The sequence below is a fragment of the Momordica charantia genome, assembly GCF_013281855.1.
Source record: "Momordica charantia cultivar OHB3-1 chromosome 3 unlocalized genomic scaffold, Mcharantia_2.0 BLBB01000003.1, whole genome shotgun sequence".
NCBI classification, from domain to species: domain Eukaryota; kingdom Viridiplantae; phylum Streptophyta; class Magnoliopsida; order Cucurbitales; family Cucurbitaceae; genus Momordica; species Momordica charantia.
In genome coordinates, this window is record NW_028275161.1 from 21531012 (window position 1) to 21547090 (window position 16079).

General features: G+C 34.1%; 3 protein-coding genes across 3 annotated transcripts; 2 read left to right on the forward strand and 1 right to left on the reverse strand.

Annotated features, from left to right (window-relative positions):
• Positions 1-719: 719 nt before the first annotated feature.
• Positions 720-6057, forward strand: QS (quinolinate synthase). Its single transcript, XM_022281329.2, has 7 exons — positions 720-1629; positions 2311-2595; positions 2936-3154; positions 3287-3466; positions 3726-4238; positions 5441-5602; positions 5693-6057. Exons 1-7 carry the CDS (start codon positions 871-873, stop codon positions 5744-5746), a joined length of 2172 nt encoding a protein of 723 aa, XP_022137021.1. The 5' UTR covers positions 720-870; the 3' UTR covers positions 5747-6057.
• Positions 6058-8745: 2688 nt separating this feature from the next.
• On the forward strand, positions 8746-11618 carry LOC111009099 (manganese-dependent ADP-ribose/CDP-alcohol diphosphatase-like protein). Its single transcript, XM_022282057.2, has 2 exons — positions 8746-8867; positions 10548-11618. Exon 2 carries the CDS (start codon positions 10572-10574, stop codon positions 11586-11588), a length of 1017 nt encoding a protein of 338 aa, XP_022137749.1. The 5' UTR covers positions 8746-8867; positions 10548-10571; the 3' UTR covers positions 11589-11618.
• Positions 11619-11794: 176 nt separating this feature from the next.
• Positions 11795-13039, reverse strand: LOC111009098 (high-affinity nitrate transporter 3.1). The gene is made up of 2 exons (XM_022282055.2): positions 12671-13039; positions 11795-12551 (listed from the first exon to the last, which is right to left on the reverse strand). Exons 1-2 carry the CDS (start codon positions 12798-12800, stop codon positions 12049-12051), a joined length of 633 nt encoding a protein of 210 aa, XP_022137747.1. The 5' UTR covers positions 12801-13039; the 3' UTR covers positions 11795-12048.
• Between the last annotated feature and the right edge of the window lie 3040 nt (positions 13040-16079).

Genomic DNA, 16079 nt, shown 5'->3' on the forward strand with positions numbered 1-16079 from the left:
ACATACAAATAAATCATCATAGTATCACGATTTGTTCTCCTCCATAGTAAGCTTATTGGAGTCGGAATTGAACTCAGGAACTATAGTCAACCTTGTTCCGCTCTATTCAACAAGTGATAGAAGAGGAAAATGAAGAGAGACCAGAAAGAGAGAGCGAGAAAGCTTACTTGTTGGCTCCTTGAGCTTCTGAAGCAGAGCTCCATTCCCGCGGCGCCGAGACGGTAGATTCCGAATGGCTCAGGTGAATTTTGACGTTTGACTTGACCTAATGCGGGAAAAATAAAAGAAAATAATAAAGTATATGGAATAAATAGATCAATCTAAAAATATTAGAGACTAAACTATAAAAAATTAATTTTTAAGAATGAAAGTTTCCATTGATGAGGATGACGATGATGATTGACGATCTGCTTTTGTGCAGTTTCCGCCATCGCTTTCATTTTTATGGCGGCTTTTTGTCTTGTTTGTTAAAATACTCTTTTTGCTCTTTCTAATCTAATGAACTTTCCTACTAGTACTAATCCATGCACTTCTCGTAACTACAGATGCATAATCCCATTTCTTCGTTTGTGTAGAATTTTCATTTGATTTGCTTCAAAATTCATTGTTACGGATTAATTGGAGCCTATTTTGGTTGGCTAAGAGAACCAGCAGAACAGCCATTGTCGTCATCTGTAAGTACGATTTCAGACCTTGTATAATTAATGGCCCTGCTCGCTCCGCCTCTCTTTCTCTCTCTCTATGCTTCCGTGTCAGACTTTGCTTTTGCTGCCCTAGAGGATCGCGCTTTTTGCCCCACTACTAGTTGACCGCCGGCCCTTTCTTCTTCTTCTTGCCGTTTTTGCATTTTGCCTCTTCCCCCTCCCTGCAATGGAGTTCTCTGGGATCATGGCGAGTAGGGCTACCTCTTCTTCTATTTTCTCTTTTTGTTGGAAACCCAATTCTAAGTTTGCTTATTGTGACAAGTTTCTCGCTCAAAAGAGTCGGGCACCGTTCTTCGAGGCCATTAAATGTATTCAAGCGCCCCATCCTGATGCCAATCCTCTGAAATCCAGTACCCGAAGTCTCGACTGTCGATTCTCATGCTCCGCTGCGACCCTCTCCCCCTCGTCTACCACTGAGCTCGTTCCTTTAAAGCTACAGCGCCTGATCGAGGAATTCGAGTCTATCTCCGAGCCGATCGATAGAGTGAAACGTTTGTTGTGGTATGCAGGCCTTCTGCCTCCTTTAGATGATGCGGCGAGGCTTGACTCGAATCGGGTCATGGGGTGTACGGCGCAGGTGTGGTTGGAGGTGAGGATTGACCAGGAGGGTAACGTGAGGTTCGCTGCGGATAGTGATTCGGAGATCTCGAAAGGGTTTTGCTCGTGTTTAGTTTCAGTGCTTGATGGTGCCCTGCCGGAGGATGTTCTGAGGATGAAGACGGACGATTTGGCCGCTCTAAATGTGGGATTGCCGGGTGGAGAGCGATCAAGAGTAAATACTTGGCACAATGTTTTGATTAGTATGCAAAAAAGGACTAAGGCTTTGATTGCGGAGCTTGAAGGGCAGTCCCCATTTGAACCGTTTCCATCTCTGGTTGTGACAGCTGATGGGGTTCATGCAAAAGGAAGTTATGCAGAAGCTCAGGTTACTGATTTAATATAAGTTATGGGTTAACTAAACCTTAAATACTTGTAGAGATGATGGAAGGAAGCAGAAAATGACGTTTAGACTGCCAAATGACTTATCAAAAAAGAAAAAAATAAAATCATTGTCGTGTAAGTGGAGAATTAGCTTTCATTTCACGAGTTAAAACTTTTACTGATATTAGCCTGTGGTGTACTGAAATGGAGTAACTTATAAGATTCAAGTGTGAATGAAAATAAGAAAGAGAGCTAAGTGAGGTGAAAGGATTAACTATCAAAGACAAACAAAGTTTAGGTAAAAGGGTTAGGCAAATCGTAGAACAATAATCTCGGAGTTAAAACAGTCGAGGGATATTGGAGTTAATTCAATGTACATTGCTATTTTGTGGAGATAGAAATCCCTGCATGGGAATCTTCCTTATTTTTTTTTACTTCTTGTTATTTGGCTCATTAAAGCACGTGCTTAGCCTATAAACATTCATGAGACATTTTTCATTGTAGTATGGTTGACGTGTGTTATGACTTTTGGAAAAGTTAGAACTTTGTCTGATTCGATGATGATTTGTTTGTTCTGGGTGGCAGTTTTGGATGTTACTACATCACCTTTTTCATTGTATTTAATTGCCATTCTGTCTTGTAATTTGTTTTCTAGTAGCAATGCATTTATTAAGTTTCTCTGCAGGCAAGATATTTGCTCCCAAATGATTCTACGGTCAAAGAACTTGTGAAAGTGCTCAAGGAGAAAAGAATTGGCATTGTTGCGCACTTTTACATGGATCCTGAAGTCCAAGGGGTCTTAACTGCTGCTCAGAAGGAATGGCCTCACATTTACATATCTGATTCATTGGTAATGGCAGATATGGCCGTCAAGATGGCAAAAGCTGGATGCCAATTTGTAACAGTACTTGGTGTAGATTTCATGTCGGAAAATGTGCGTGCAATTCTCGATCAAGCTGGCTTCGGAGAGGTGCATCTTTTTCTCTCAAATTTCTTCTTACTTTTCATCGTTGTCTATAGATACAAAAAGAACTGGCAGTAAAACTCATTCAAAACACAACTTCCAGTTCCTGATATCCAAACCTTCCCATGCCTGATGTCCCTAAAGATTCCTTTTAATGAACTATTAAGGCCTTTATAGTATTCCAGTATCGCATCTTTAATTTAATAATTTTCTCCGCTAGAAGTTGTTTGTTAACTTTAAGTTGCAATATTTTTTTCACGTACTATATATAAATTTTGATGTTGCAGCTTCAATTATTTAGTGGTGGAACAATTCAGATATTAATATTGATTCCATAAATATGCAGGTAGGAGTGTACAGGATGTCAGATGAACGGATTAGTTGTTCTTTGGCTGATGCTGCAGCTACTCCTTCTTATATGAATTATCTTGAAACAGCTTCAAGCAAGTCTCCGTCCTTGCACGTTATCTACATAAATACATCATTGGAAACTAAAGCCTACGCTCATGAGCTTGTGCCAACAATTACCTGTACTTCTTCAAATGTCATGCAGACAATTTTGCAGGTAGAAAATATTCTTTCCTTCGTATTCATTCTAATTCTTATTTATCTTTTAGCAGCAAGTAAAATGCACTCTAGAATACCCTGGGTGACTATCTTACTTCTCAATGTTCATATTTTCTTTGCTTTGTCTCAGGCTTTTGCTCAAGTACCAGAATTAAATGTTTGGTATGGGCCTGATTCCTACATGGGTGCAAATATTGTAGAACTGTTGCAGCAGATGACCAAGATGACAGATGAAGAAATTGCAAAGATTCATCCAAAACATAATAGAGACTCAATTAGATCATTGCTCCCTCGTCTGCACTATTATCAGGTTTTTTCAAAACATTTGCTTTTCCCTGTTTTTACTCTCGTTTCACCCTTTCTCTTAACCATAGGCTGTGATTGAGTGTGCATGCATAAATCTTGTGCCTCGAGTATTTTGTTGGATTATGATACCTTTGAAAATTTTGGCACCTTCTTTTTAATACTTCTTTTCCAGCTAGCATTGATTGCGGCACCTTCACTGACCTGGTTGACCCCTTGATTATTATTATTATTTCTTTTTGATAATTGATGTCTTCTAATTTCAGGAAGGTACGTGCATTGTACATCATCTTTTTGGGCATGAAGTTGTGGAGAAGATAAATGAAATGTACTGTGATGCATTCCTTACTGCTCACTTTGAAGTCCCCGGAGAAATGTTTGCTTTAGCGATGGAGGCAAAAAGAAGAGGAATGGGAATTGTAGGTTCCACCCAGAATATATTAGATTTCATAAAACAAAGGGTGCAAGAGGCTTTAGAAAGAAATGTCAATGATCACCTACAATTTGTGTTGGGAACAGAATCAGGAATGATAACTTCAATTGTTGCAGCTGTTCGTAATCTGTTAAGTTCTACAAAATCTACTTCTGGTGGAGCAACGGTCAATGTGGAGATTGTCTTTCCTGTATCATCAGATTCGGTGACAAAAACATCATCAAGCTCATCCCTAGGCCAGCAATCGGTTGCACTCGGGGAGATCAATTTACCTGTAGTACCTGGAATTGCCAGTGGGGAGGGATGTTCTCTTCACGGTGGCTGTGCATCTTGTCCATACATGAAGGTTAGAGTTTCTACTTAATTTAGCGTCCAAGTAATTTTTGTTCCCATGCAATCCACTCATTCAATATTGATAATCTTGTTGAATTTGAAACAATTGAAACCAACCCTGCTTTTTCCTCCCTCAAATTTTTTTAGAGGAACAAGATCCATTCAAAAAGGATGAGAAGCCTAACTTTTTTTTACCAAGTGGGAAAGAATGGTGGGGAGGACGAACAAACAAAGCAAATCTGTCTAAGAGACAAACGAGTACTCAAGAATCGGAACATCACATGCGACCCACCCACCTCACCCATCATCAACTAAAACCACCACTACTAGTCCCTAAAGAAACAGAACTCCATCGAACCATATGCCTAAATTGTTTCCTTAGTCTGCTAGTTAATTTTTTCTGAGATTGGTCAAATTTTACTTTGGTCGGCTGGTAGTCATCTTCTCTTCCATGAGTGTGTAAATGCCTTGAAAGCTTATAAAGTACAGGGTTGATCCACATCCACTAATACAGTTGCAGTTGGAGCTAAGGATTTGTTAGGCATTTGGAGTGTTTTTAGTGTGACCGGTTGGGTTTAGCATGTGGAATAGAAGTCCATTAGAGTTGTAACGAGAGAATTGTTACCAGGAAGTGGTTATAAATAAGAGAAGAGGTTTATGAGGAGTATTATTATAATCGAGAGTTTGAGTTGAGATTAGCTCATGGTAAGGCCTTTAGATTCCTCGAATCATCTAGAGAACTTTATTTCCACTTGTATTTCCATGTACTTTTTGGCCGTTCAGTGTACTCTTCGGTAGACTGGAACCATGGAATCTACCAATTGGTACCAAAACATCGTTTCTGAAATGGATCCATATTTTGAGGACTAATGGAAATACTATAGTATGTTGGTGGAAATGAATTGACAAAAGCAGAGGCAACAAAATCGTTTCAGAAAAGCTCTGAAAACGAGCTGAAACAATCAATACTTAAAGATATCCATATATATTCAATGCACACCCTTGGAAGAAAAATGTTAAACGATAGAATGAAATAAAGAAGAGATGAACCAATACTTGTTTAGGATGAAAGTTGTGTTCATTTCATTTGATCTGATCAAACTTGTATTCTGAGTAAGATATATTTTCTTCCGCTTGCAAGAAAATTACCTACAATCTTTCTGAAATGAGACCCTTGTCTAGAATTCTCATACTGTCTTATTTGGGATTGTCCAGATGAATTCTCTCAGCTCTCTTATGAAAGTTTGTCAAGACCTGCCCGATAACAAAAGTGCAATTTCAGCTTACGAAGCCAAGAGATTCAAACTCCACACAGTAACTGGAAAATCAGTTGCGGATATTGGGTGCGAACCAATTTTGCATATGAGAGATTTCCAGGTTTGCTCTCTTAGATTCCTCCTCTGTTCAAACTTTGTATGAGCCACTTGGTCTTAGATTCTCCCTCAACTGGATTTTTCCTTTTTTCAGGCTGCAAAACATCTGCCAGAGAAACTTGTTCATCAGATAATTAATCGGCATTAGCAATGGGGGACAGTTTTAGCAAGTCAATCCATGCTACATGAAGACCAAACTCTCATCCGTTGCTGTTGAACCTGGAATAAGTATGATTCTCTCTTCTGAGCTATTAATTTTTCCCTGAATAGCAAAATAGCTTTCTTATGCAATATTTCGATATAAAGCTATAGTTTCTTTTCAATATTCCTATATCATATTAGTGTTTGATTCACAAGTGGAATAAAATGAAATCCACTCACTGTATAGTAGGTGAAATCACTCTTAAGTTGATAAGCTATGGTATTGCTAATCTATAAGTAATAATTCTTGACTCACAATAGTCTTCAGGGATATATAGTATCAGTTCTATCTCTAAATTAAAAAAAAAAAAAAAAAAAAAAAAAAAAAAAAAAAAAATCTGAGCTTTGGAGAGAAATCTGTCACTTTGTTGCTGCAAAGTCTTTTGACAAACTCCAATCATCCCTTTGTCTAATGAAGAGATTGATGAAGCGGGGTTTAATCAAGAGGAAATCCTAAAAAATAATTAAAAAAAAAGAAAAGAAAAAATGAAACACAATGGTTTTTCTAAAATGGAAACTAATAATCAAATTACTATTCATTTTTCATAAATGACAAAACAACTATCAAGCTGAAAATTTTATATTTTTTCCATCCATAAATTTAGGGTTCTAACCTAAATTGGAGGCAAGGTGACTGAGTGATTGGTTAGAGTCAGACAAATCCCTTTTTTTTTCTAGTACGACGATTTAGAAATATGGGTATTGAACTTCCGACTTCTAGTGAAGTAGTACATGTCAATCACTGCTGAGTTATGGCTCGACAAATCTCATTGTTTATGGTTCGTCTCGTATAAGTAATTCTTACTGTATAGAATGAAATTCTCCAAGTACAAATTATAAAAATCAAACAAACTCACAAAATCAATTTCAAAGTTCTTAAATAAATTATCTTCATCATTTTTGTTTGAAATAATTGTCTTAATCATTAATATTTATATTAATAATATTCTTTTTAAAAAACATCCATTCTCTAGTATATATCTAAATATAAGATAAAGGTCAAAATTTTAGGCTTTAATCTTATTTCAACTTTTAAATTTTCATGCTTATTCGAGGTTCATCTTAAAATTTACTTAACAATTTATTTTAATTATTATCGTTAATTTCTTGAACAATTATTTAACATAACCCTAACATATGTACGATTATGGGAAATTTTTCAAATGTTTCAAACACAGAGAATTTTTTTTTTTTTTTTTTGAAGGACAGAAAATTTTGATGAGTAATTAATACTTGAAAAAAAATTAACCGTTAAATTAGTTTTTGAGATTTGAGGATTGAAATAAATATTTAGAATTTAAAACATTGAAAAACGATAGAGATCTGAGATTAAAATAAAAGTTTAAACCAAATTTTAATACTTTTACACGTGGGAGTCGGCCAATCTTGTCTTTAAATTTCAAACAAACTCACAAAATAAATTTGTTTGTATAAGTTTCAAAGTTCTTAATAAATTATCTTCATTGTTAATATTTATATTAATAATATTGTTTTTTAAAACATCTAATCTCTTATATAGACCTAAATATAAGATACGACTAAAAACAACTTTAGGCTTAAATCTTCTTTCAACTTTTAAATTTTCACATTTTCATATTTATTCAATTTTTATGCTAAATTTTACTTAAAATTTTATCTGTTAATTTCTTTAAAATTATTTAACATAACTTCTTTTATATTTATATATTTATTTATTTCACATAACCTAGTACGGTTATGGAAAATTTTCAAATGTTTCTAAACATATACAAAATTTTGATAAGAAAGTAATACTTGATAAAAAAAAATATTAAACAAAATTAACCACTAAAATAGTTTTTAAAATTTAAAGATTAAAATAAAATATTTAAAAATAAAAAAAGTTCAAAGATAAGAGAGTTCTGATATTAAAAAATAATAATAAACCAAATTTTAATGATTTTACACGTGGGAATCGGCCAATCTTGCTTAAATCAAACAAACTTACAAAAATAAATTTGTTTGAATAAAATTTCAAAGTTCTTAAAAAATTATCTTAATTATCAATATTTACATAAATAATTTTTTTAAACATCTACTCTCAAAAATAGATCTAAATATAAGATACACCTAAAAATCATCGGCTTAAATTTTATTTCAACTTTTAAATTTTCATGTTTATTTAATTTTTATCCTAAATTTTACTTAAAAATTCGCTTTGATTATTCTTGTTAATTTCTTTAAAAGTTATTTAACGTAACCCTAGCATAAGTAGTATTATGGGAAAATTTTGAAATGTTTCTAAACACATACAATATTTTGATAAGTAATTGATACATGATTAAAAGAAAATAAGTGGAAATTAAGAAGATGAATTTGGTCAAGTTAATGATTGGTAACTTGGAATTCAAAATCATGATAGGATTTTACTTTTGGTATTGCATGATTTTGAATGACTTTAAATCTTACTGGATTTCAAATGCTATTTTTTACTTTAAAAAATTACGAATCAAAATGGTCAGATTTGTCAAGATTTCATAAAATTTCGAAGTAAATTACCTATATAATCTCACAATATTTTAATTTCTAATTAATAAATTTAGATTAAAAACTCAAATCAATAAAATTTTTATTTTATTTTCATTTTTAACGACATCCAAACAAATAAATTTAATTCGTTTCAAAGATTGATTTCGAATCACGAATTACAAATCAGAAAATTTAAAATCAATTCTTCTTTCTTAACGTCAGACCGAGGTAAAGTAACATTTTGACGGTTTTACACGTGGGATAACGTTGCCTTGTGGGACCCACCAATTAAGAAATTGAATTTCCAAAAAAAATTGGAGCCGCTGAAAATACAGCGTCGATTCGATTGGACCACGTAAGCACATCTTCAGAAAGAGCAATACGGTTATTATGATATTTATTTGAGGCTATTTCGGTCACTTTGGTTTAACAACTACCCTCACCAGCTAGTTACAGGAATCGTGAACCACTATATAATTAATAAACTCAAAATCTTCTCCATTCCGTTTCTTCCATTCGTCGCAATTCGCCTGAGACCGCATTTATTCTTGGTTTTTCTCTTCAATTCTCTCACGAAACAGGTAATTTGAATAACGATTTTCCCTCCGATTTTACTATTCCTTTTCCATTGATCGAAGAGTTTGATTTTTCGCATTTAGCATTTGATGTTCTTCGTTTTCCACAGCTATTTGGCTTAATCTGGACTTATTTTTAAGCATAATGTCCGAGTATCGATCGATTTCTATAAGTATAGCTTTCAAATTTATTTTTTCCCCCCGTTTTCGAGTTCCCGAGTTGTTGAATGGTTTATCAATTGATATGTTGCTGCAGCATTGGAAACTTTGTCGAGTACAAACACATTGGTTATTGACCTAATGAGTTTCATGGAATGGTCTTTTCAGTTTCTGCCTATCTGATCACTGTTTTCTGAGGTCTTAGTGTTGTCACGATATGGATTCTACTCGTGCTGTTTAGTTATTAGGTGGAACATTTTAAGAATGAATGCCTCGGCTATCTCTCTAGTGAATTAACCGTAGTAGTTCTGAGATATATTTTCATGGAGATGTTAGTTTATCAAGTCAGAAGAATCCTCTGTCTACTTTTCTTTTCAAATTAGTCATGGAAAAGTGCATAGAGGACTTGATGGATTTAGACTTGGATGCTACTCCTTATGATGTCCTTGTATCAGAATTTTTTTTTAATACGCGATAGTGCTATATCAGACTTAACTTTCTCTAACTTTCCATTCGTCCCGTCTTCTCTTTCTGTGGAAAAGTGAGAAAATAGTAGCAAATTAATTAAGTTGCTTTCATAAACTATGTATCCTTCATTCCCTTCGTTTTGGTGTCTTGTGCCTTGAAATTTCATTTATCATTGAAAACTATTTCTTATTAAAAGAATAGTGTAGTCAAATTCTTCTTGCAAATTTTGTTGATAAATAGTTAACTTCTTGTTATCCCAAGTCTGAAACTTGAGAATTAGGTCTCTTTTCAAAGTTTCTACTTGCTAGCACAAGTGCTGCTATCAGCTATGAAATCTTTGAATGCTCGCTCCACATTGCAGTGGAAAAGTAAGAATTAATATTTCATTTTAAGTATGGTAGCTCCTATAGACTGGCTGAGTGTGCGTTACAATAGAAACCTTGGAAAAGCAGACTCAGCAGCCATTTAACTGCTTACATGAATGTGAAAATATGATATACCCAGATGGTTAATCATGCCGCAGGGATAAGGCTAAGACTAAGAGTGCCACTTATCTCAGTTGATTCTGGATGAGACAAAGTAACTTATGGCTTTGGTATCAAAATGAGACAAGCCTACATTAGAACGGCCATGCAATAGAAAAGGCACATGGTGCTGGATGTTAGATGCTAGATACCTGTGCAAGTTATAATCAGGTGGTAACATTTTTTGTTCAGTGGAAGAGGATCATGGTAATGATTGAAAAATTTTGCCGTGCTATGGTTTATCGATAATTTTCATGCTATTCCCACCTGTTTTCCCATGTTAGAATTTTACCTGTTAAATCATTAGTTTATTTGTTGGTATGGTAAGACAGTTGGACCTGTTTATTTCCTTTTTCTTTTATCTTCCTAGAAGTAAGTATACATATCCATAGGAAACTTTCTCCTTGTTGGCAGTTGATTATTTTGATTGCATAATGAACCACTTTTCAAACTTATGACAGAACAACCTGAAATTTTTTTCTTCAATAATTTATCTTTTGGTAACTTATTCTTATAATTCATGTTGTTTCGATAGGATCCGCTTGTTTTCTACAATACTATGGCCTCTGCAAATGGACTAGGAAGTATTCAAGGAAAGCAGCCTTTGTTTTCTTTCGGTGTAATTTCTGACGTGCAGTATGCTGATATTCCTGATGGTCGTTCATTCCTTGGCACTCCCCGTTATTATCGACATAGTATTCTTGTACTGAAAAGGGCAGTTCAAAACTGGAACAACCAAAAAAAACTTAAATTTGCCCTAAATTTTGGAGATATTGTTGATGGATTTTGCCCCAAGGACCAATCTCTCAGCTCTGTGAAGAAAGTAGTTGGTGAATTTGATAACTTTAATGGTCTGGTATATCATATGATTGGAAACCATTGCCTCTACAATCTTCCTCGCAATGAGTTGCTTCCATTATTGAAGATTCCAACACTTGATGGAAGTCATGCTTATTACGACTTCTCACCGACTCCAGAGTTCAGATTCGTCGTACTTGATGGCTATGATATTAGCGCTATTGGTTGGCCTCAGGATCATCCAAAATCAGTGGAGGCCCTCAAAATTCTATCCCAGAAAAACCCAAATACAGACAAGAATAGCCCATCAGGACTGGTTGGCTTAGAAAGAAGATACCTTATGTTCAATGGAGGAGTTGGTAAAGAACAACTGAAATGGTTAGATGGTGTACTTCAAGAAGCAACAAATTTAAAACAGAAAGTAATCGTTTGCAGTCATCTGCCTCTTGATCCTGGTGCAACATCTTTTGCAGCACTTCTATGGAACTACGACGAAGTAATGGACCTGATACACAAATACAATTGTGTGAAAGTTTGCCTTGCTGGCCATGATCATAAAGGTGGATATTCAATAGATTCCCATGGAATACATCATAGAGTTCTCGAAGCTGCCCTCGAGTGCCCCCCGGGCAGCGACGCATTCGGATACATCGATGTCTACAATGATGGTTTATATCTTGCTGCTACAGACCGGATGAGCAGCTTGAAAATGCTTTTCGATTCTGATCAAGCTTGTGATAATGGCTACATTACAGACCCTTTGACTCCTACATTATAAATGATTTACAACGTATATATTCCATGGTCATTAGATTATAGCGATTTGAAAAGTGAAAACGATGACATTTTAAGTTAGATTCCCTTGTAGAGATTGCTGAGAAGCTCTTTCATTTTTCCTGCTGCCACAGATGGGGTTGAAAAAGAAAATACAACAAAACGTCTTCATGGTTCCTTAGTTTTTCATATCATTAGATGATTAGATCATTTCACTGCAAAGTGATTATCACATCTGTGAACATTGAATACACAGCCACATTAATACATTTTATTTTCCACCATATATCATATCGTTGATTCCTTTTTTTCCCCCTAGAAAATTACAGTACCAACAACAGAAACCCAAATTACAAAAGACTTTAAAAATAGCTCATATAACCTACTCTTAAATCAAGCAGATTGGCGTTGATGCAAACTAGGAAGGAAACTCAATCACAAAAGTTTCCACCTTTCTTGTTAATTTACTGCCCCTGCGCAGCCGCCGCTGCCGCCGCCGATTTGGCCTTCCTCTTGTCGGCGAAGAAAAATCCGAACAGCGCCACCACAGAGAAAGCACTGAAGCAGACGGAGGCGATGTCGAGTGACACGTGGCGCCCGGTGATCGATTCGATTTGAAATAGGTTGGTGGCTTTCCGATCGTCGGTTGTTTGGCCGTATGCCACCTCATCGCCGGCGGAATTTAAAGCGTAGGCCCGGACGAAGAAAGTCGCCGTCGGCACGTCACGCTTCACCGTCGACTCGAACTTTTGGACGGCCGGATTGTACGGCTTCTCGACGATGAGGAACTGGCAGGTCTTGTCCTTTGAGAGATCGTCTTCCGTTTTCCTCCACGCGCGGTCCACTTGGCTCACCTTCGCGTAGCATAACTTCACCTTCACCGTCTTGTACTCCGAATCCGACCCGGCCCGGACCGTCCCGTTCAGAACCCAGCTCACGTTGATTTTATCTACACCCGCTTTCAGAACTGCCCAAAAGAAACAAAAAAACACAAACCCAGGTATCAGAAATTGGTAAATTTTGATTTCTGCTTCAGATGTCATGAAAGAATCTGAGAAAAAGAGGTGGGGAACTGAAAAGTCTTACCTTGGCCAGGTTTTGGGGAAGCAGTGACTTCCAAAGTTCTTGGGAGAGTGGAAAAATGGCCTTTTCCATGAGAGAATCCGAAGAAACAGGACAGAAACAGAGCAGCCAAGAGAAACCCACGTGGAGCCATTTTGATCTGATCGCTCAAGTTTCAGCTGATTGACAAAAAAGTGAAGAGAATCTCTCAGATTTGACGATGATAATAGCAGAATTTGGGGGTTGGTTTGGTTTATATAAAAGTCGCGACAGAACAAGTCAAAGCAGCCCAAGTGGATGTGGGGGAGGAGAATTTGATTGAGTATTTGATTGAGGAGATGGAAAATTAGTAAAATAATTATGATCAGGAAAAGTTTGGCTCTAAAGTGGATTGAAAGGACAGAAGGGGAGAATGGTTTGGGTTTAAAATAATGGTGACAAGGGAGATTAGGATTTAGGGGTTTAGTTTAAGTGGTTGACTTTGGATTTACACATCTGTATTATTGTTTGCAGACCAAAGATTGGGGAGAAAACAATTGTATTACGAAAGTTTACGTGGTTTCCTTTGGTCATTTTCTTTCTTTTTTTTTTTTATGAAACTTTGTTTCTTATTTTTAATTTTTCATTTTTAAGAAATATTTTTCAAGATTTTTCTTTCTTTGTTCTATGTGATGTTTGTTTTTTTAAATATAGATAAATACGGTGTGTTATCGTTACTATAATAAATATCAAAAAGTAAATATAACATAAAAGTTTTGAATATTTAATTTGAAAAATTAATTTTCATATAAAAGTTTTATATTTTTTAATATAAATGTTTTATCATTGTACTTTTAGTGAATAACGATTTAGTTTCTCTACTTCACATTTGTAACAATTTAGTCCTCAAATTATAGTATGTAACAATTTAGTATCGATAGTTTTAAATTTATAACGATTTGGTCCCTATTGTGAAAAATTTTGTTAAATATCTTCTACATTTAGATCGATAAACTGATGAAGGACCAAATGAGTTTATAAATTACAAAGGCTAAATGGTTGTAAGATAAAAATCGATACTTAATTTTGATAAAAAAAAAGTTCACAGTATGGATTAAATTGTTAGAAATTTTAAATTTATGGACTAAATTGCTACATACAAAAGTTCAAAAACTAAAATTGTTACACCAATTTATAAGTACAAGGACTAAATATTTATAAACTAAAGTTCATTGATTAAGTCATTACTTTAACAAAAACATAGGGACCAAAATGTGTTTCTTAACCTAAAAATTTTATATTTTTTAATATAAAATTTTAAATAACAAGAAACGAAAAATAGTTACTAAATACTATTCTAATCTTTTTAATTAAAAGAAAAACAAGAAACACAAAATAAAATTGTTATAAAAAAAGAGTCTGAATGTTGTGTTGGGTTTGTAAGATGAATGCAAACAAAGTCTCACGTTGACTGGAGAATGAAATGATCGTGGATATATAAGAGAGAACAATTATCTCTAATTGTATGATGCCTTTTGGGATGAAACCAGTAAAAGCAAAGTCGTGAAGACTATGCCCAAAGCGAACAATATCATATCATTGTAGAAATACTCAAAGTACTTGAGATACCGTTATCTTAACATGTTGATTTTGATTGGAATTTAGGAGATTGTCCCCTCGTGGAGTTGGAAAGAGCAGAAGATATTTCAAAATTTAGGGCTGAGCTGAGCTTTTACAGACAAGGAAAAGGCAAAGGCCAATCACCAATGATATTTTGCTTTGTCTCTTTTTTTCAACGTCACACTTTCTATTTTATATTTCACAAAACTCTGTCAATAGTCAACTTACTCCCCCACCACCTAGAGAGAAAGATTACTAATAAAAGAAAATTGGCAAATTGTCAGCTTGGAGTTGTTTCATACCATTTTTGATCACATTTTGTAGGATTTTCCATCTATTTTATTGTTTTATTTTTGTGGTCTCAAAAATTATGTGTCAAATGACATCGATGGAGATGCAAACATAGAGATAGACTATAGTCAAGAGAGAACTAATTATAAGAGCAAAATATTTTGGATCGAAATAAACCTCAGTTCGATCCGTCGGGTATTACATATCTCACTAAAGGTTGAAGGTTTGAATCTCTCGCTCCAACAACTGATGTAAAAAGAAGAAAGAACATCTTGGTATGGGATTCTTGAGATGAAATCGAAAAATAAAACTATATTGGCGAAGCTTAATCAAATTAGAAAATATCATGTTATTGTGGAGATAGGAGAAACATGGTGTCCTAACACAGTGTATATAATTGTTTCTATATTTCAGCACTCTGTCATCTATAAAAGTGTATAGTTGTCTTTTTTAAGGACAAGTGTTCTACCTTTAAAATATTAGATGAAGAAATTGTTAATAAATTAATATAATGTTTTTAAATTGAAAGCTACAAATAAAATAAATCTAATGTAATTATCAATCTAAAAGAAGCAACATGCATGTCAATTGAATATAGCCCAATTTTCACCATTCATAATTAGAAAATTTATCTAGATCTTTGCCATGGGAGCTAAAATTTCTGAAATTAGAAATGTCAAAATAGGAGTAGCACTTCGTATTATTGAAAATGTCCATAAAATATCATATTCATAAACAAACTTCTATATATATGTAAAAAAATATATATATATCAGATTAGACAATTCAAATGGAAATGAATTGTTGTATGCATGATAAAAGATCGACGATTCAATCTTCCACCGTGGAAAAATGAAATATGCTTTAATTTATATGTTTCTTCCCCAATTTAAATACATCCAAACTTTCTTTAACTAAATCATATATATTCTCTTATCTCCAACTATTTTAACTTTTATATATGGATTTTAGTTTGGAACAAATCTTGACTGCAAAATTCCTATTTGTTTTGTCATGTAGTTCTTATTTACTTTTCATCTGGTTAATTTATATTCTATCTATTGGTATCATATTTTAGGTTTATATATGAATTTGGCATGGATTTTTAAAAATCTATTTTCTATTTTGATTTTTAAATTTTTTAACAACATTGTTTTGGTGTTCCAATATTTTTTTTATATCCACTCTCAATTTTAATAATCCTCAAATTTTTATAAAACTTTATTCCAATCCGTGTCAACATAAATGTAATAATGTGCAAATAATAACAGGAATAATAAATTATGTTACCTCGGATTTAAAAAATTAAACTAATATTTTTAATTAGTTATAATTTCATTAAAAAAAATTTCTTTTTTGAGACCGTAATTTCATAAAAGTTGATGTCAAAAATTGATATTTTTAAATGTTAAAACCTAGAATGAAAAGCAGATAAAGTTTTAGTTGCTTAAAATCCCCATTGGACCATAGTACTTGAATAATAATTAAAAGTTTAAAATTTTAAAATTTTAATTATTTTAAAACAGTGGTTTGTCAAAATCTA